Genomic DNA, 20,075 nt, shown 5'->3' with positions numbered 1-20,075 from the left:
TATAAAGTGCATTTTCTTTCAAACTATAGTTGTGATATGAATTGCGAATATGTTTCTTACTAAAATTTCAAACCATAATTTCAATGTTTTTGGAATACATAAAAGCGATCATGGACGGATCCAGGTTTGTGGTCCAGGGAAGAAACTTCTGTACTGTTAGAAGGCTTCAAAAGTTGACAAAAGATTACTCATATTGGAATACAACAAATTGATGAATGAGTATGTAATACTCAATATCTAGTCAATGTACTTTTATAACATTCCATGCTCTTCCGATCTCTCGAATTTTTTGCTGTCCTTTAAGTATGCGAAAGGACGACGCGCAGAAGGAAACAGTGAACAAGCTTGAGTCGCATTGCCTGCCGTTCTACTTCAAACAAAGTATTTATTAATTAATATGTATAAGCAAAAAAAAAAAAAAAACACATAAATATGTGTCTTATAAATATCTGAATACTCTTTAAATCATTAAAATCAACTTTTAACAACATAAATACAACCAAACCAAATAGAAAAATAAATGGCAAAATCATTCAAGAGCACAAATTAAACTCAAATACATATAAGCAGAGAGTACCTACTTCTTTTCTTACTTATTGAGTACCTACAATTCCATCATATCCATCCTTGTATTAAGTCAATTTGTATTAGTTCTAAATATCCGTCACATAAATCTAATTTATTCTAATCTGAATCTATCTTATCCCAAAAAGAAGTTGCCTAGACGAAAAATTATGATTTTGAAGTTAAGAAATAAAACGCTTTGATGAGGCAAAAGTAGTGTGAAAAGGTGTATTCTTTTTTATCAATTTTTAATTTATTTATTTAACTTTTGTTTTTTTTTTTAATTCTAATATTTTGACATAATTATTTTGTTTAAGGATCAAAATTTTAGAATATATTCTGGATAGATTGCCTTTGTTGTTGTTGGTTGAATGATAAAATCAAATTTGTTTTCATTATAATTAACAAATCAATTTAAAATGTTATTCAGTACTTAAATTTTTCTTAAAGTCTATTTATAAATGGCATTACCTTGTGATCATCTTAAGTAATAATACAATAGTTTTAATGAAAATAATAATGCTTTTATCAGCTCAAACTGATTAATTGTGTTTTATTTTGGCTTTTACTTAGCCCGAGCAATGCCAATTGTTGTCTCACCCAAATCGAACTCCACAGATAATCCAAAATTCTAAGTATATCAAAGATGTAAAGGGACTAATGCAAACATTAGAAATATTAGTGATGTAAGTTTGTGGAGTAACATAAAACTCTTCGTATGCAATTTTCAGCTTTAATTTCGGCAATGTCGATATTTTTGCACAATCCACCGTCCAAAGGTCATAGTTCGAATTGTAGGTGGCATCGATTTGCCAATTTAGAGATTCAATCGCTTCAGGAGGCCCCACAATCAATGAGGTGCCCGTATCCATAATGGCATCGCAGGAATAGAAACAGTTAGGAATATCTAATATATTGAATCCAATGAAATTCATCTGGAACATCCAATAACGTGGGTTTGTTACAGGTGTATAGGTAAGTTTACCATAGTAGAGACTTGAATTTGAACCACCCAAAATCATGAGACTGCCAGTGGGTGAATCGCTCTTTAGGTAAAACGAGAAAACCGAATTGTTTACTTGTTTTTGTGCGATTAGGTTTTGAAACGGTGGCACAGCATTCATTGCAGACAGATTGGGAAAAGCCATGCCCATAATGCCATCAAATGTGAAGCACATTGTCGATGCGTTTACCACACCGAATGTCTGATTCAGAATGGTCATATGGCCAATCCTAACCGTATCGAAGTCTACGGTACCCGAAACAGAACCTGAGCCATAAGTTATGCTAAACGTTTGATTACTGCTGACAAAGGTTTTAGAATTGTTTGGGTTGAATGCAGTATTGTTGCAAGTGTTTATGCAAAATTTGCAATTCTTCCCGGGCGCCCACAAATCCGAAGATCCCGTATCGGGTGCCATAGTAAAAAATTGCCCACCAATCGATATGATTAGGGAGAATTGAAGATTAAAGTAATTAAACAAAGATTGGCTCTCCATGCTACCAGTTGAACTGGAATTGCTGGTGACAGCATTAACTTTACCTATAGTGTCCAATCCGTACTTCTGTCTCAGCCTGTTTCGAATATTGCCATTGCCAAGGGTGTGGGGCAATTTGTGTTCCCTGTGATTGTGCCTGGTCAGCTTTAAATGATGCAACTCGGCATTCGCTTTGAGGGAGCAGATTAAAAATAATAGTCCATGTTGTATTAGTTGACTGTGCCTTGGTTAGCAGTCAACTTCTTGCTTTTATACCATGCAATCGAATTCAGAAACAAAGGAACCTTTAGTTGTCTTTTAACTTTGCACTAAAAACACGTTCTCCAAGCTCATAATAAAAGGCAAATGGGTAGAATTTGAATACATATCAAACCATTTAGCTACATATGTATATTAGGTAATTATGCTCATAAAAGCAAACATATTTCCATTTTCCATCCTGTTAGAAATATAAATTTTTTTTTTTTTAATAATTTGCTAGGATTTGGGATGGACTCTTTACAATACCACATACATTTCAAATTAAATGCTAAATTAGAATACTATCCATTTATGGTGTTTTATCAGAATCGGCAAAAATAACTTTTATATAAAGATAAGTATATGTATATATAGTTAATCTGTAAACGAATGAAATGGACAAGGGCAAACGAAACCAAGTTGAACTGTAACTCGTATTCATTAATATGAGATTTCCTTCCTTTCAAGTTCGAACTTTTACTTAGTTGAACAATAAAAGACGTTTGACTCACAACTCATAAATTTAAGATATAACTCCATTTGTTGTTTGTATATCAAATAATTATGAACAAAAACTCGCTTTTAGTAGTTTTAGTAGTTACTTTCATACTTTCCTTTTAATATGTGAGGACGGCAATGGAGGGAGATTTTTTGAAGGAGTCTCAAGAATCTAACGAAATCCTTCATAATTCTTATTATATCTTGTTAAAAATAAAAAAATTAAACATATATTTTAATAAATATACTTTTGTCTAAATTAATCCCCAATGATCAATATCACTTGGTTCTCCTTAAAAACAAAATATTAAAATGATATTTTAATTAGGCTTTAAAGTGTATAAATCCCTGTAAAAAGTGTTTAAGCATAGTTGGGCAACGAATTCTTTTTCCGCATCAAAAAGACAAAGAAATAATATAATTAAAAAGTCATAGGACTAAAAACGACACATATTTTGAAAATAAAATAGAGAATTGCTTTGTAATTAATTGAATTTTTTTGCATAACAACAAGTTTATTATTATTTAATGAGAATAATTTGAAACAGGCTCGAGATCAATTTTTAAAGTCATCCGACAAAAATATTTTTAGATTCTGTATTTCCGATATATTTCTGTTACACTCCGGTATACGTCTTCACAGCAGCTATAATACAAAACAATTCGAAACAACAACATAATCCCAAAAAACATATAAACATATATAAATTTTACAGGTCAGCACCGCATGAAGTGGAGTTTATTATTTTAATTTGAATTGAATATATATATATAAATTCATATTATATTTTAGAATATATAAGAACATACATGTTTCCAACTTTTTTGATTTAATAAAAAGTAAGTATGTATAATTGTATTTTGAATTTCTTTCCAAAAGTAGAAAATCTTACAAATTCAAACATTTTCGGTTAATGATGATTGAATGGACGAATCAACATTTCTGCATATCTTACACTATTACGAAAGTATATATTAGACGATGCCTCACTTTTACCATATAAACCATTTAGATGACTAAAGCTGAAAAGAAAAACAAAACTTTATCTTATTGTCAAGTGAATGCATTTTTCAACTTACTCATTGCCTATTAGGCTACATGAATTAAACCACCAAGCGCCATGACATTCTTTAGCACAATTTTGCCAGTAAAAATTGTCATTATCCTGATCGTACGTTGTGAATTTCATTCCAATATTTTTCTCCATGGGGTTATAACAAATCATACCGTAACCATAATCTGTATAACCTTCAAATTGAAAGTCATTGTCACAAGTAACCTCGCCCAAATACTTTAAGACGTATTTTTCGGTTTCATTTCCAATCGAAAAATTACTATACCGAATGTAATTTGATTCTTCACTGCCAAAAAATTGAAAGTGTATCAGAAGTTCATATCTTTCATTGGTTGTCATTCTATATAGTTTATCGAGTCCAATGAAAAATTCACCGGAAAGATCACCAAATCCCTCACGATACTGATTCCAATCACGGTAGAAGTTAACACTGCCATCCAATCGACGTTGAATAACTGTCCAACCAGTTCCGAAATTTGTGTTCCTCGATTCGCACGGAACGAAAAACGGTTTCCCACTTGGCAAATGCAATAGATGTATTCCTGTGGAATTGCCAAGAGGTACACAACTTGAAACCTGGGATGTTTTTAGTTGGTCTTCGTAGTTTGAAATCTGCTGTAGATAGTCCTGAATACTAGTTTTATCTTCTCTGGTCTTGATTTGCAAGTCAGTTATTTCCAGCTCCTTCTGCATGAAAATACTTCGATAAGAGTTTACAGAAGAATTTAACTTTTTGATATGCTCCTCCTGTTTCTCAATTATGGCAGTATTCGAATCAATTTGTGACTCATAGGCCACAATTAGATCGCTTAGACTCAAAACTTTTGCGGTATCTGCCTGAGACTTTGATTTGAAGGCCGCAACATGTCGCCTCATATTATTCAATTTATTTTGCAGATCGGCAATTATTTCTATAAAGATAAGGTCAAATGACATGAGAGTTGAAACCAACAAACCTCCTGATTAGGTACCATCTTTAGTTTTCTCCACGATGTGCGCCTGGGTTGTTGTCTCTATAAATTCCTCATCAAAGTCTTCTGTCGTTTCCACAACAGGAGTTTGCTGGCAATGCTTAGCCAGCAAAAATAAAAGAATAATTCGAAATAAAATCTTCATCGTAAGACCACTTTATAAAACCGTTCGATTCGACTGTCCAATGTTGACTGACCATTCCATTCAGCACAAAAGTATCAAGAAGGCCTGTGCTCGAATGGCATTTGAATGCGATAATGTGACACCCTTTATGTTTTACGCTCAGTCCGTGGGAGTGAGAGATAAATGCAACTGTTTGTTTTTATTTAGCCTATCGCAGAATATAAGAACGTACATATTCCTTACCGCTTGATTATATATGTACTTCCTGCAAAATATTATTTTTACGATAATTAGCTTCCTGTGGATCAATATAAAAACCTGAAACCAGAAAAATTATTTGAAGACTGAGACAATAAGTAAGGGCTGAAAAGACATAAATGTTCCTAGTCACATAAAGAATTTCAGTAAACTTTGGAAAAATATACAAAAAATTTGCCTCTTCTTGCAGAATTATTCATTTTTTACATCTTACAACTAAAAAAATATTATTTATTAATATTTTCCCATGCGATGATGAGCATGATTAAAATTTTAGATTAGCCCATGCTGAAATCAAGCTAATTGAAGTATTACATCAAGGCAAGGACATTCCCATCAGTTTTTTTTAATGGAGAAGTGAAAGTTAAATCATTGATTCAAACACGGGATGCTCGGACGTGTTCCAGAAGGCATAACTCAAAAATTGGCAACAGGAAAGCTCTGTAGCTCCAACGGTCTAAGAGGAGTTTGCGTTGATCCAGACGGACGGACAGACGGACGGACATGGCTATATAAACTCGTCTCGTCATGCTGATCAAGAATATATATACTTTATATGGTCGGAAATGCTTCCTTCTATGCGTTGCACACTTCTGACCAAAATTAATATACCCTTTTTGCAAGGGTATAAATATCCGACTGTAGACAAATTGTCATTTTGCGATATTTTATTTTTGCCCTTGACAAAACACATACCGGATAAGGTCAACTGCGAAAAAAATGAAATAAAAATATAAAGTGCATTTTCTTTCAAACTATAGTTGTGATATGAATTGCGAATATGTTTCTTACTAAAATTTCAAACCATAATTTCAATGTTTTTGGAATACATAAAAGCGATCATAGACGGATCCAGGTTTGTGGTCCAGGGAAGAAACTTCTGTACTGTTAGAAGGCTTCAAAAGTTGACAAAAGATTACTCATATTGGAATACAACAAATTGATGAATGAGTATGTAATACTCAATATCTAGTCAATGTACTTTTATAACATTCCATGCTCTTCCGATCTCTCGAATTTTTTGCTGTCCTTTAAGTATGCGAAAGGACGACGCGCAGAAGGAAACCGTGAACAAGCTTGAGTTACGTTGCCTGCCGTTCTACTTCAAACAAAGTATTAATTAATTAATATGTATAAAAAAAAAAGAAGTACAAATAAATATGTGTCTTATAAATATCTGAATACTCTTTAAATCATTAAAATCAACTTTTAAATACATAAATACAACCAAACCAAATAGAAAAACCAGAGGGCTGGGGCTAACTTCGACCGCGTCAAAGTTTGTATACCCTTGCAACTTTTATGGTAACTCTTTCCTTACCTATAGCCATTAAAGTAGAAAAACGTTTTATCTAAAAAGGCTAATATTGCGAAAGAACGGCCTACAATCTTAGCATAGGAAAGAACGAAGATATTGATCAAAGTCACTGTTTTCCTCTGATCGTTCCTATGGGAGCTATATGATGCAGTTACCCGTTTATCAAATTTGGCACAGTCATTAACAGATATATTAAACTGACAAATAATTAATTTGAAAGCAATCGCGTTAAAAGTAACGAAGTTATTGAGTTATTAAAAGTCACTGTTTTCGAAAGATCGTTCCTATGGGAACTATATGATATAGTCACCCGATCTTGATCAAACTTGGCATAGTCATTTATATCTGTAATTAACTCACCAATATTAAATTTCACGACAGCTAAGAAAATAACGAAAAAAATTTAACTCCAATATTTTGACATAATTATTGTGTTTAAGGATCGAAATTTTAGAATATATTCTGGATAGATTGCCTTTGTTGTTGTTGGTTGAATGACAAAATCAAATTTGTTTTCATTATAATTATCAAATCAATTTAAAATGTTATTCAGTACTTAAATTTTTCTTAAAGTCTATTTATAAATGGCATTACCTTGTGATCATCTTAAGTAATAATACAATTGTTTTAATAAAAATAATAATGCTTTTATCAGCTCAAACTGATTAATTGTGTTTTATTTTGGCTTTTACTTAGCCCGAGCAATGCCAATTGTTGTCTCACCCAAATCGAACTCCACATAATTTTCTCTCATAAAAACATCACCGATAATCCAAAATTTTAAGTATGTCAAAGATGTAAAGGGACTAATGCAAACATTGGAAATATTAGTGATGTAAGTTTGTGGAGTAACATAAAACTCTTCGTATGCAATTTTCAGCTTTAATTTAGGCAATGTTGATATTTTTGCACAATCCACCGTCCAAAGGTCATAGTTCGAATTGTAGGTGGCATCGATTTGCCAATTTAGAGATTCAATCGCTTCAGGAGGCCCCACAATCAATGAGGTGCCCGTATCCATAATGGCATCGCAGGAATAGAAACAGTTAGGAATATCTAATATATTGAATCCAATGAAATTCATCTGGAACATCCAATAAAGTGGGTTTGTTACAGGTGTATAGGTAAGTTTACCATAGTAGAGACTTGAATTTGAACCACCCAAAATCATGAGACTGCCAGTGGGTGAATCGCTCTTTAGGTAAAACGAGAAAACCGAATTGTTTACTTGTTTTTGTGCGATTAGGTTTTGAAACGGTGGCACAGCATTCATTGCAGACAGATTGGGAAAAGCCATGCCCATAATGCCATCAAATGTGAAGCACATTGTCGATGCGTTTACCACACCGAATGTCTGATTCAGAATGGTCATATGGCCAATCCTAACCGTATCGAAGTCTACGGTACCCGAAACAGAACCTGAGCCATAAGTTATGCTAAACGTTTGATTACTGCTGACAAAGGTTTTAGAATTGTTTGGGTTGAATGCAGTATTTTTGCAAGTGTTTATGCAAAATTTGCAATTCTTTCCGGGCGCCCACAAATCCGAAGATCCCGTATCGGGTGCCATAGTAAAAAATTGCCCACCAATCGATATGATTAGGGAGAATTGAAGATTAAAGTAATTAAACAAAGATTGGCTCTCCATGCTACCAGTTGAACTGGAATTGCTGGTGACAGCATTAACTTTACCTATAGTGTCCAATCCGTACTTCTGTCTCAGCCTGTTTCGAATATTGCCATTGCCAAGGGTGTGGGGCAATTTGTGTTCCCTGTGATTGTGCCTGGTCAGCTTTAAATGATGCAACTCGGCATTCGCCTTGAGGGAGCAGATTAAAAATAATAGAACGAAACGTAAGTCCATGTTAAATTAGTTGACTGTGCCTTGGTTAGCAGTAAACTTCTTGCTTTTATACCATGCAATCGAATTCAGAAACAAAGGAACCTTTAGTTGTCTTTTAACTTTGCACTAAAAACACGTTCTCCAAGCTCATAATAAAAGGCAAATGGGTAGAATTTGAATACATATCAAACCATTTAGCTACATATGTATATTAGGTAATTATGCTCAAAAAAGCAAAACATATTTCCATTTTCCATCCTGTTAGAAATATAAATTTTTTTTTTTTTTAATAATTTGCTAGGATTTGGGATGGACTCTTTACAATACCACATACATTTCAAATTAAATGCTAAATTAGAATACTATCCATTTATGGTGTTTTATCAGAATCGGCAAAAATAACTTTTATATAAAGATAAGTATATGTATATATAGTTAATCTGTAAACGAGTGCTACAAGGGCAAACGAAACCAAGTTGAACTGTAACTCGTATTCATTAATATGAGATTTCCTTCCTTTCAAGTTCGAACTTTTACTTAATTGAACAATAAAAGACGTTTGACTCACAACTTATAAATTTAAGATATAACTCCATTTGTTGTTTGTATATCAAATAATTATGAACAAAAACTCGCTTTTAGTAGTTTTAGTAGTTACTTTCATACTTTCCTTTTAATATGTGAGGACGGCAATGGAGGGAGATTTTTTGAAGGAGTCTCAAGAATCTAACGAAATCCTTCATAATTCTTATTATATCTTGTTAAAAATAAAAAAATTAAACATATATTTTAATAAATATACTTTTGTCTAAATTAATCTCCAATGATCAATATCACTTGGTTCTCCTTAAAAACAAAATATTAAAATGATATTTTAATTAGGCTTCAAAGTGTATAAATCCCTGGAAAAAGTGTTTAAGCATAGTTGGGCAACGAATTCTTTTTCCGCATCAAAAAGACAAAGAAATAATATAATTAAAAATAATATAGTCATATGCCTAAAAACGACACATATTTTGAAAATAAAATAGAGAATTGCTTTGTAATTAATTGAATTTGTTTGCATAACAACAAGTTTATTATTATTTAATGAGAATAATTTGAAACAGGCTCGAGATCAATTTTTAAAGTCATCCGACAAAAATATTTTTAGATTCTGTATTTCCGATATATTTCTGTTACACTCCGGTATACGTCTTCACAGCAGCTATAATACAAAACAATTCGAAACAACAACATAATCCCAAAAAACATATAAACATATATAAATTTTACAGGTCAGCACCGCATGAAGTGGAGTTTATTATTTTAATTTGAATTGAATATATATATATAAATTCATATTATATTTTAGAATGTATAAGAACATACATGTTTCCAACTTTCTTGATTTAATAAAAAGTAAGTATGTATAATTGTATTTTGAATTTCTTTCCAAAAGTAGAAAATCTTACAAAATCTAAGCATTTTCGGTTAATGATGATTGAATGGACGAATCAACATTTCTGCATATCTTACACTATTACGAAAGTATATATTAGACGATGCCTCACTTTTACCATATAAACCATTTAGATGACTAAAGCTGAAAAGAAAAACAAAACTTTATCTTATTGTCAAGTGAATGCATTTTTCAACTTACCCATTGCCTATTAGGCTACATGAATTAAACCACCAAGCGCCATGACATTCTTTAGCACAATTTTGCCAGTAAAAATTGTCATTATCCTGATCGTACGTTGTGAATTTCATTCCAATATTATTCTCCATGGGGTCATGACAACCCAAAACGTAACCATAATTTGTATAACCTTCAAATTTAAAGCCATTATCACAAGTAACCACGCCCAAATACTTTAAGACGTATTTTTCGGTTTCATTTCCAATCGAAAAATTACTATACCGAATGTAATTTGATTCTTCACTGCCAAAAAATTGAAAGTGTATCAGAAGTTCATATCTTTCATTGGTTGTCATTCTATATAGTTTATCGAGTCCAATAAAAAATTCACTCGATAGTTCACCAAATCCCTCACGATACTGATTCCAATCACGGTAGAAGTTAACACTGCCATCCAATCGACGTTGAATAACTGTCCAACCAGTTCCGAAATTTGTGTTCCTCGATTCGCACGGAACGAAAAACGGTTTCCCACTTGGCAAATGCAATAGATGTATTCCTGTGGAATTGCCAAAGGGTACACAACTTGAAACCTGGGATGTTTTTAGTTGGTCTTCGTAGTTTGAAATCTGCTGTAGATAGTCCTGAATACTAGTTTTATCTTCTCTGGTCTTGATTTGCAAGTCAGTTATTTCCAGTTCCTTCTGCATGAAAATACTTCGATAAGAGCTTACAGAAGAATTTAACTTTTTGATATGCTCCTCCTGTTTCTCAATTATGGCAGTATTCGAATCAATTTGTGACTCATAGGCCACAATTAGATCGCTTAGACTCAAAACTTTTGCGGTATCTGCCTGAGACTTTGATTTGAAGGCCGCAACATGTCGCCTCATATTATTCAATTTATTTTGCAGATCGGCAATTATTTCTATAAAGATAAGGTCAAATGACATGAGAGTTGAAACCAACAAACCTCCTGATTAGGTACCATCTTTAGTTTTCTCCACGTTGTGCGCCTGGGTTGTTGTCTCTATAAATTCCTCATCAAAGTCTTCTGTAGTTTCCACAACAGGAGTTTGCTGGCAATGCTTAGCCAGCAAAAATAAAAGAATAATTCGAAATAAAATCTTCATCGTAAGACCACTTTATAAAACCGTTCGATTCGACTGTCCAATGTTGACTGACCATTCCATTCAGCACAAAAGTATCAAGAAGGCCTGTGCTCGAATGGCATTTGAATGCGATAATGTGACACCCTTTATGTTTTACGCTCAGTCCGTGGGAGTGAGAGATAAATGCAACTGTTTGTTTTTATTTAGCCTATCGCAGAATATAAGAACGTACATATTCCTTACCGCTTGATTATATATGTACTTCCTGCAAAATATTATTTTTACGATAATTAGCTTCCTGTGGATCAATATAAAAACCTGAAACCAGAAAAATTATTTGAAGACTGAGACAATAAGTAAGGGCTGAAAAGACATAAATGTTCCTAGTCACATAAAGAATTTCAGTAAACTTTGGAAAAATATACAAAAAATTTGCCTCTTCTTGCAGAATTATTTATTTTTTACATCTTACAACTAAAAAAATATTATTTATTAATATTTTCCCATGCTGATGAGCATGATTAAGATTTTAGATTAGCCCATGCTGAAATCAAGCTAATTGAAGCAAGGACATTCCCATCAGTTTTTTTTTTAATGGAGAAGTGAAAGTTAAATCATTGATTCAAACACGGGATGCTCGGACGTGTTCCAGATGGCATAACTCAAAAATTGGCAACAGGAAAGAAAATCGAAACGAAACAAAAAAGATCGAAAAGCAATTCAACACTTTTTGTTTTTTTTCCGATCAGATTATTTGCAATCTGCGGGGTAAACAAAGCTTTGCCGCCGTTGTTTACAGTAAGCTGCACTTATACAGTGAAATGGTATATTGAAGTCGCCAGCATCAACAGCGATGTTTGTTCGTCTAGACTATAAGAGATACCACCTCCAAATTTTATATGTAGTGTGATATGTATAGTAATTGAGTTTGTTCTTGTAGTCTCAATTTATCAGGCAATATCTTTAAAGTATATTTAAGGAAATTGATCTGGGATTTTGCTGAAATAAACAAATACAATGATACAAAAGACGGACAATGTCGATGCTTTTTGTTTTTTATTCATTTCTTTTCGGTATCATTCAAATATTTTTGTAGTTTTACCCTAAAGCCGGAGCAATACCCATTTGCTGTTTTGTTGAATCGAATTCCACGTAGTGTTGCCTTAAAAAGACATCGCCAATTATCCAGAAAGTTATGCCTGACAAATCCATTAGACCACTGGCGCAGACAGTGCCCAAATTTAAGACATAAGTCTCTGGCTTAATATAGAATTTGGTATTAGCTATAGTCAGCACCAGCTGAGGTAGGGTTGAGATTATCGCGCACTCGACTAACCAAAGATCATATGTTGAATTAAATGTGGCACCAAGTTGTGTATTTAATGCCATAATGTCCGAAGATGGTCCAACAATAAGCGATGTGCCCGTATCCATAATTGCTGTACAGTTTCCAGAGCAACGTGGACAACTCCCATCCGAAAAGTCAATGGTTTGTAAGTTGAACTGCCAATAAGAAGCCACTGTCACAGGCGTATAGATGAGTTCGCCATAGTAAAGGCTAGAATTGGAACCGCCCATTATCATGGTATTGGTTTTAAGGCTAAACGAGAAAATGGATTTCTCTACTTGATTCTGGGTGATGAGGTTTTGAAAAGGCGGCTCAGTCTTTAGTTGCGATAGAGAGGGAAAACCCAAGCCCCAGATGCCATCGTAGGCACTGCAACTGGATATAGTGTTGGCTAAGCCAAACGTTTGATTTTGAACGGTCATTTTACCAATTTTAAATGTATCCGATCCGGTTGTACCCGCAGCCGAACCTGAGCCATATGTTATGCTAAATGAAGTGCCATTGTTGACAAAACTTTTCGATTTGGCTCGATTGAATATATGATTCTGACAAGAATTTGCGCAGAAATTGCAACTTGCATCGGGCACCCACATATCCGCAGATCCAGTATCGGGCACCACGATAAATGATTGTTCACCAAGGGTTATTGTTACCAAGAATTCCGCGTCATAATAATTTTCTAAAGAGCTTGTCTGTTGGATGCCCGAACTCGCAGCTGAAGTACTGGAACCACTATTGGTGACTGCATTAACTTTGGATATGGTGCTTAATCCGTATTTGGCTTTCAAGGCATTCTGGTGCCTTTTATGAACACGACGATGAAGCGGCTTGCTATGCTTATGCTTACGTTTGATCATACTAAAATGATGCAGTTTGGCAGTTGCATATGTGGCACAGAATAATAGTACGAATACTACGCGAAGATTCATATTGAAGAGCTTGACTATTCAATGGATGTTCCTAGACTTGACAATTTATAGCTTTTGGTTAACTCAATGGACAAAGGGTTTTATCTAAGGTGAATACTTTATGGTATTCACACGTAGAGTAGAACTGGAAAAATGTATTTTTAAATACAAAAAAACAAATAAAAAGCCATTGTGATATATTATTGCATAAAGAACTGAATTAGTTTGTTTTTTTTTAATATTATTTTTATTCCAGTTAACGACCGTTAAAATGCTTTTCAAATTTACCCAACACCTGACAAACACTGTCGATTAGTGTGAACATGTGGCAACTCTGCCGAATTAGTAAGGTACAAACAAAAATTTGATTAAACTACCTAATGCACTGCAGTGGCAATGCCAATTTGATTATAACCAATATCAAATACAGTATAATAGGCACCCATAAAAACTTCACCAAGAATCCAAAAGTCGATGCCATCCAAGGTGGAAAACCCTGATACACAAGTGTTGCCATATTTTAGGATATAGTCCGTCGATTTCAAAGCAAACTCTTTGCGAGCAATTGTAAAAATAATATCAGGTAATTTTGAAATTGTTGCACAATCGACCAAAAATGCTCCAGATGTCGCATTCGGATTAGTTACACCCAAAATTTGATTAATCTCCTTTATCTCCGAGTTGGGCACAACAATTAGAGAAGTGCCCACATCGAGAATTGCCTGACAATTGTCACAAAACTCTTGATCGTTCAGTGTGGCGCTGGTCATTTCAAATTGCCAATATCCTTGCTGGGAGACTGGAACATAAGTCAAGCAACCACTATAAAGGGCTGGATCAATGCCACCAAGGATCAATTCACCGCCATTGGTGGCGTTTGTGCCATTCCGATTGAGATAGATGGAGAAAATTGGCTCCGGAATCAGCCCCTGGGATATTAGATTGTATAATGGCGGAATGACGCCATTTATCGATATACTTGCATAAGCCAGACCGATCATGCCGTCAAAGGGAGAGGTTAAAAATGTTCCATCTGGTTCATTTGTCATTTCGGCAAACACTTGATTCTTAATGGCCAAATCCCCGATTGCCACGGTATCCTGTGAAAGGAAGCCATCGAGTGCCACACCACCTGCCGTATTCGAGGCGTATTCTATTTGAAATGCCGTATTATTCGCCTTATAAGTGCTGGACGCACTCGAGTTATAACGCTGATGGGCCGCACAGGCTTTCACTGTCGATGGACACTTGCTGGAGGGCACCCAAAGGTTCGCGGAGCCAGTATCAATCAGTAGACGAAACTCTTGGGGCGGTGTACCAATATGAACAGTTATATAATATTCCGTGTTGTATGCATTTCCCAGACTAGCTGCATTTGTCGCTGCCGTCGTTCCTGTCTTTGTGGAGGCTGACACTGCATTGTCCACAATTGCCTTGGATAACTTTAATTTATGCTTGATCGACAACGATTTCAGATCATGTTTCACATTATAATGACTGGAACTGGGATTATTGTGTCTTCCCACTCGAACTCGGTTGTGTTTACGTTTGCGTGCCTCAGCAGAACTAAAAGCAATTAATACTAGAGCCAGCAAAAACCACAGCACTTTGCTGTTGACCCTCATCTTGACCCGTGTGACTTGACTCAAAAACTAAGCAGCCTCAGGTATTTATAGGTGAGAAAGCCAAACAGAGATAGACCCACTCACTTACAGCTGGTAGCATTCTGATAACACAGCAATTTCACACCTGAATTAAGAATGAATGATAAAAAGAGGTGCGAAGTTGTCAGAATGGTTTGTTTTATTCAGCAAATTCGCATGTTCTTTTTTTTATGGTAATGCAACTTAACAAGTTGTATGCATAGCCATAACATTTAAACAAATTAATATGCATGCATTTGGTCTGTATTGATAAAAGAGTTGAAGTCAAGCTTTCTTTACCTTAAGACCTAAGAATAAGAATATATAATCTGTATGCTTTTGAATGATCGACCCAATTCAGCAACCTTTTGGAAAAGGGAAAAGATATATTTTGCTTAATATACAACAACTTGTTGAGAGCTAATAGCAAATTAATAAAAAGCTATTATATAAAACAAGCTAATTAGTTTTTACTTTCCCTCAAAGCAATGTAGTTTATAAATTAGTAAAGTTTAAATTTGGATATATATCAAGCAATGAATTTTTCATAATATTAGTGATTATGTATTTTTTCATATTGAGAATGATATTTTTTTCATTAAAAATACTTGTGAAGCAAACGCACAACCAAATTGTTAAAAAAGCGAATATTTATGATTGATATTATGATTTATAGCTATAACCTATAGCCGGATTAAAAATCAAACCCCAGAAAGCTAACAAGGCCTTCACAAAATATATTAAATATTGTATCATATTATATTTATATTTTTATACCACAATCACCTCTATTAATTGCAAAATTGATTTAAATAACTTTTGATTTCAACCCATCCAAATTGGTTATAAATTTTAGGTAGCAAATTTTGATATTAGTTCCGAGTAACTTTAAAATCCCTCTTTTCAGAATACAAGATTAAATATTGCACTCAATAAACATTTAAAAAGCAGATTTTATTGGTATTATTGATGAATTTATGCCACTGGCGCAAAGCCAACACGATTCTCTCCAAAATCAAATTCTGTATAGAACTGACCAATAAAGACATCGCCCAGAATCCAGAAATCGGTGCCAATATAGGTGAATGTGGACATGCAGTAGGTGCTATTGCCATCGCCAAAAGTGCTGATATAGGCAGATGGTGGCAACTCAAAAATGCCATTACCTATGCTGAAACTGAGCACCGGCAAAGAGTCGACGGTTGAGCAGCTTACATAATAGCTGCCTTCTACATACAAGGCACCGATGAGTTGATTCAATTGGCTATATGCACTGAATGGGCAGGCAATCAATGAAGTTCCAGTATCAGCAATTGCTTGACAATTATCACAAACAACTGTGCCATTCCAGGTAATGTTGTTCACAGCGAATTGCCAATAGCCTTGCTGAGAGACTGGCACATAGCTAAGATTGCCCACATAGAGGCTCTCATCTGATCCGCCAAGTATTAATTCACCGCCATCCGTTGCTGTGCCATTGCGGCCAAGATAGAAGCCAAAGACGGGCTCATCAATTAGACCCTGTTCGTAGAGATTATAGAATGGTGGGACCACCGTATCAACAGCAATCGTTTGATATGCCATTCCCAAGATGCCATCAAAGGCAACATTTTCGAAACTGCTACCCGGCTGGGTGATGGCCTCCCCAAAGGTTTGATTTGCAATAGACAAACCGTTAATTGTCACCGTATCTATGGCTAAGAAACCAGTAACACTGCCAGTTCCATATTCAATGGAAAAGTTTTGACTGCTCGCCACATAAGTGCTAGAGGCACTGGAATTGTATTGATTGTGCTGTTGGCAGGCCACATCTGTGCTCGCACAGTGCACGGAAGGTATCCAGAGATTGGCTGAACCCGTGTCGAAAACCACATTGAAATATTGCTCTGGAGTTCCAATGCCAATGGTGCCAAAGTAATACATATTCATGCTATTACCTAGCTCTTCAATTGTTGCCGTATCATTTGTGGTGGAATCGGTATTAGAATTGTCGTAATAGTCGTTATTGTAATCGGGTGCCACATAGTCGGGTACTCCATAATCATAGACGATAATACTTTCGATCAGCTGGTGATATTTATGCTTGAGCCAACGTATCTCCTGCTTGACATGACGATGATCTCTCTTATGCCCACTTTGGTGTATCTTAATCCTTTGCACCTCACAGCTGACCAGAGCCAACAGGGCCACGAATACAAATAATTTAAACATTTTCAGACTGCCTGCCTGGTCTGAACTAACTCAAAATGTTTACCAACAAGTGCTATTTATATATTTCCAAGTGATAAGACTAGCCAAAATTATTTTGGATTGATCGCACCAGCAATCGATTAAGTGTGCAGAATATAGATATAAAAAATTGATCGATAGAATAACTTTTATCTTATTGTTTTGTTTGCACACACCAGACACGTCTTGGTGTCGTGTGAACTTTATTCAAGAAAATACAATTAACGCAAATCGATGGGAATTCTGCGAAAGTCGACTGCCAAGCTAAGCTAAGGGCATTACGAGTGGGTAATATCGAAAGGTAATGAACTCATTGATAAACGGCCAGTCAGAAATTGGTTAACAGTTTGTATATATTTTCTGGTAATTTTCCCCGCTTACACATGAAAAAAAAATTTGTGCACTTTGATAAGAATTTTATATGTTATGAGCCTTTAAATTGTTCTTAATTTTAAGCCCAATGAATGAAGGTTTTTTAACCTACATATAGGGCAATATATATATATATTTTGAATAAATTTTTTACTTAATGGGAAACAAATTTATACAATTTTATACTTAATTACCCTTTCATTAATTTAATTGACTTACATTCTTGTTTTATATTCTATAAGGCTCAATCAAGTATTCATAATCATTCTCTTTTTTGAATATTTGACACTCATTCTATTCAAATCAATTAGAATATATTCATTTTAATATATGTTTTGAGTTAGTCCATTGATTCGTTCCAAAGACCAATATTTTTTATAAAACTCAGAAAGAAAGAAAACCGAAATAATAAAATAACAATATTGTAACGAAAGACGAAACATTTTTAAAGGCTCTAAAGCCTTGTTTATTATAATGATTTGTTGAGTGTGTTATTAGCTAAAATAAACTGGCACACACTACGTATACGTAATTTTTATTTGTTTACAACGTGAAAATTAGAAAATTCGTGTTATTAAAGAATATAAATTTGTACAGAAATCATGATTTTTATTTCAATATTTGAATAATTATTTTTATGGACAAATATTACTGAATTTTGTTTACATATAGACGAAAAAGTTGAATACTTAATTTGACACTTTTGGAGCTAGAGCTACACGTTTATAGCCCACATCGAATTCCACATAGAAGGATCCCAAAAAGACATCGCCCAATATCCAGAGGTTGCTATAGTCCACACCATCCACACTGCTGACATCCTGACCACCTTCGTGGAGACTGGTGAATCCGGAGACACAAGTGCTACCATATTGAAGAATATAACTGGAAGCGGGCAAAACGAAATCCTTTCGTGCTATGGTCAGTATAAGATCCGGCAGAGTTGAAGTCTTATTACAGTCGATAGTATAGATACCATTGAGTAGATTAGCCGCTGTTATTCCCAATTGCTGATTAATTGTGGCCAAAGCAGCAGAGGGGGCCACAATTAGAGAAGTGCCCACATCGAGAATGGCCTCACATTGGGAGCACAGAGATTTGCCATTGGAGCCCAAGACAATGCTCGTGACAGTGAACTGCCAATAGCCGACTTGAGAGAGTGGCACGTAGGTGAGGCAACCGCTATATAAGGTAGGATCAGTGCCACCCAATATAAGTTGTCCGCCATTACTAGCACTAGATGCAGAGCCATTCCGATTTAAGATCAGAGCAAATATTGGTTCATCAATTAGTTTCTGAGCGATTAGATTCTGAATGGGTGGAGTTACACCATCGATGGCTATATTGGGGAAACCTAAGCCCAAGATTCCATCGAAATTCGATTTATTGAACACACTTGTCGGCAGCGAAGTGATTTCCGAAAAGGTTTGCGATTTAACCTTAAGTCCACCAATTCCTAGCGTATCAGTGGAGAGAAACCCCGAGAGTATCACCTGATTGCTTCCTTCTGTGGCGTATTGTATTTGAAACGATGTTCCATTGGCCACATAGGTCGTCGATTTGCTTGAATTGTAGCGATTGTGCTTCAGGCAAACACTATCAGTGCACTGCGACGAAGGTACCCAGAGATTTGCTGAAGCCGTATCCAGGAGAATTTTGAAGGATTGGCTACCTATGGTAATGTTGCCAGAATATTCCGTATTATAGGCATTAATCAAGGCTTCAATTCCATTAGAACTAGAACTAGAGCTGGAGCTTGAGCTTGAGCTGGAACTTGCCGTGGCATTTGCTGTACTTGCCACATTGAGTTTGGTTTTCAAGGCTGTCGTCTGGGTTTGCAAATTCTTTAGCAACTTTGCATGATCTGTGTCCCGATTCAAGCTGATCTTATGCACCTTTTTCCTTCTCCTTCTTGCCTCAATGCTGGCCGTTAAAAGCAGCACCAGCAACGACAATCCCAATATGACTTTTGACAGCGAACGCATCGTTGTGTCTGACGCCTCAAATGGCGATCACCTCACGTATTTATAGTGGGCGAAATTCCAACAAATTGTACCACGTTTATCTATTGGGGCTTAGCTAATTCTGTAAGTACATGTGTAGTAGGCATGTAAACAGGATAAGAGTGCAATGTGACCGGAAATTACAAGCACCATTACATTTGCTTCTAACAATAAGCTGCGCGAAATAAATAAATATGCACTGTGGGAATTTCACATTCAATTTTAGTTAATTGTATTAATGCGCTGTGAATTACAACTATAAATTTATATTCCTTCTACTTATATCGCGACTATAATCGTTTGATCCTTCTGATGAAAGAATTCTGAACTAGTAACCTTAAAGTTCTTAATCTTAACAATTTTTATCTAAAAATTTCTTTCTAACTTATCCTTGTTAATTGGCTCCATCAGTCGGGTGTTAAAATTATGTTTAGCGTTCTTAAATCGG

The 20,075-nt window shown here is 35.0% G+C and overlaps 7 protein-coding genes across 7 annotated transcripts; all 7 read right to left on the bottom strand.

The window, feature by feature from the left end:
- Nucleotides 1-996: 996 nt before the first annotated feature.
- Nucleotides 997-8,416, bottom strand: LOC6642553 (pepsin A). The gene is made up of 2 exons (XM_002064898.3): nucleotides 7,272-8,416; nucleotides 997-1,164 (listed from the first exon to the last, which is right to left on the bottom strand). Exons 1-2 carry the CDS (start codon nucleotides 8,410-8,412, stop codon nucleotides 1,130-1,132), a joined length of 1,176 nt encoding a protein of 391 aa, XP_002064934.1. The 5' UTR covers nucleotides 8,413-8,416; the 3' UTR covers nucleotides 997-1,129.
- Nucleotides 3,510-5,046, bottom strand: LOC6642554 (fibrinogen-like protein 1). The gene is made up of 3 exons (XM_015178376.3): nucleotides 4,849-5,046; nucleotides 3,882-4,788; nucleotides 3,510-3,824 (listed from the first exon to the last, which is right to left on the bottom strand). The coding sequence occupies exons 1-3, from the start codon at nucleotides 4,991-4,993 to the stop codon at nucleotides 3,713-3,715; spliced, it is 1,164 nt and encodes a 387-aa protein (XP_015033862.2). The 5' UTR covers nucleotides 4,994-5,046; the 3' UTR covers nucleotides 3,510-3,712.
- A 1,244-nt stretch (nucleotides 8,417-9,660) lies between the features above and the next one.
- LOC26528985 (fibrinogen gamma chain) lies at nucleotides 9,661-11,199 on the bottom strand. Its single transcript, XM_015178421.3, has 3 exons — nucleotides 11,001-11,199; nucleotides 10,034-10,940; nucleotides 9,661-9,976 (listed from the first exon to the last, which is right to left on the bottom strand). Exons 1-3 carry the CDS (start codon nucleotides 11,143-11,145, stop codon nucleotides 9,865-9,867), a joined length of 1,164 nt encoding a protein of 387 aa, XP_015033907.3. The 5' UTR covers nucleotides 11,146-11,199; the 3' UTR covers nucleotides 9,661-9,864.
- Nucleotides 11,200-12,161: 962 nt separating this feature from the next.
- Nucleotides 12,162-13,418, bottom strand: LOC6642552 (pepsin A). The gene has a single exon (XM_002064897.4). The coding sequence runs from the start codon at nucleotides 13,399-13,401 to the stop codon at nucleotides 12,223-12,225; it is 1,179 nt and encodes a 392-aa protein (XP_002064933.3). The 5' UTR covers nucleotides 13,402-13,418; the 3' UTR covers nucleotides 12,162-12,222.
- Nucleotides 13,419-13,600: 182 nt separating this feature from the next.
- Nucleotides 13,601-15,010, bottom strand: LOC6642551 (lysosomal aspartic protease). The gene has a single exon (XM_002064896.3). It carries the CDS (start codon nucleotides 15,003-15,005, stop codon nucleotides 13,758-13,760), a length of 1,248 nt encoding a protein of 415 aa, XP_002064932.1. The 5' UTR covers nucleotides 15,006-15,010; the 3' UTR covers nucleotides 13,601-13,757.
- A 968-nt stretch (nucleotides 15,011-15,978) lies between these two features.
- On the bottom strand, nucleotides 15,979-17,234 carry LOC6642406 (lysosomal aspartic protease). The gene has a single exon (XM_002064895.2). It carries the CDS (start codon nucleotides 17,232-17,234, stop codon nucleotides 15,999-16,001), a length of 1,236 nt encoding a protein of 411 aa, XP_002064931.1. The 3' UTR covers nucleotides 15,979-15,998.
- Nucleotides 17,235-18,198: 964 nt separating this feature from the next.
- LOC6642405 (lysosomal aspartic protease) lies at nucleotides 18,199-19,616 on the bottom strand. Its single transcript, XM_002064894.3, has one exon. It carries the CDS (start codon nucleotides 19,607-19,609, stop codon nucleotides 18,314-18,316), a length of 1,296 nt encoding a protein of 431 aa, XP_002064930.1. The 5' UTR covers nucleotides 19,610-19,616; the 3' UTR covers nucleotides 18,199-18,313.
- Nucleotides 19,617-20,075: the final 459 nt, after the last annotated feature.

Source organism: Drosophila willistoni, assembly GCF_018902025.1.
Source record: "Drosophila willistoni isolate 14030-0811.24 chromosome 2R unlocalized genomic scaffold, UCI_dwil_1.1 Seg167, whole genome shotgun sequence".
Taxonomy (NCBI): domain Eukaryota; kingdom Metazoa; phylum Arthropoda; class Insecta; order Diptera; family Drosophilidae; genus Drosophila; species Drosophila willistoni.
The sequence above is the reverse complement of the archived record's forward strand: the minus strand, read 5'-3'. Positions and strand labels throughout refer to the sequence as shown.

Coding starts and splice junctions, on each gene's coding strand:
- LOC6642406 (XM_002064895.2), bottom strand. CDS start 17,234: ATGTTTAAATTATTTGTATTCGTGGCCCTGTTGGCTCTGGTCAGCTGT.
- LOC6642553 (XM_002064898.3), bottom strand. CDS start 8,412: ATGGACTTACGTTTCGTTCTATTATTTTTAATCTGCTCCCTCAAGGCG. Junction 1,165..7,271: donor TTATGTGGAGTTCGATTTGG/GTGAGACAACAA, acceptor AGTTCGATTTGG/GTGAGACAACAATTGGCATT.
- LOC26528985 (XM_015178421.3), bottom strand. CDS start 11,145: ATGAAGATTTTATTTCGAATTATTCTTTTATTTTTGCTGGCTAAGCAT. Junction 10,941..11,000: donor CGTGGAGAAAACTAAAGATG/GTACCTAATCAG, acceptor TTATCTTTATAG/AAATAATTGCCGATCTGCAA. Junction 9,977..10,033: donor TGTAGCCTAATAGGCAATGG/GTAAGTTGAAAA, acceptor TTTTCTTTTCAG/CTTTAGTCATCTAAATGGTT.
- LOC6642552 (XM_002064897.4), bottom strand. CDS start 13,401: ATGAATCTTCGCGTAGTATTCGTACTATTATTCTGTGCCACATATGCA.
- LOC6642405 (XM_002064894.3), bottom strand. CDS start 19,609: ATGCGTTCGCTGTCAAAAGTCATATTGGGATTGTCGTTGCTGGTGCTG.
- LOC6642551 (XM_002064896.3), bottom strand. CDS start 15,005: ATGAGGGTCAACAGCAAAGTGCTGTGGTTTTTGCTGGCTCTAGTATTA.
- LOC6642554 (XM_015178376.3), bottom strand. CDS start 4,993: ATGAAGATTTTATTTCGAATTATTCTTTTATTTTTGCTGGCTAAGCAT. Junction 4,789..4,848: donor CGTGGAGAAAACTAAAGATG/GTACCTAATCAG, acceptor TTATCTTTATAG/AAATAATTGCCGATCTGCAA. Junction 3,825..3,881: donor TGTAGCCTAATAGGCAATGA/GTAAGTTGAAAA, acceptor TTTTCTTTTCAG/CTTTAGTCATCTAAATGGTT.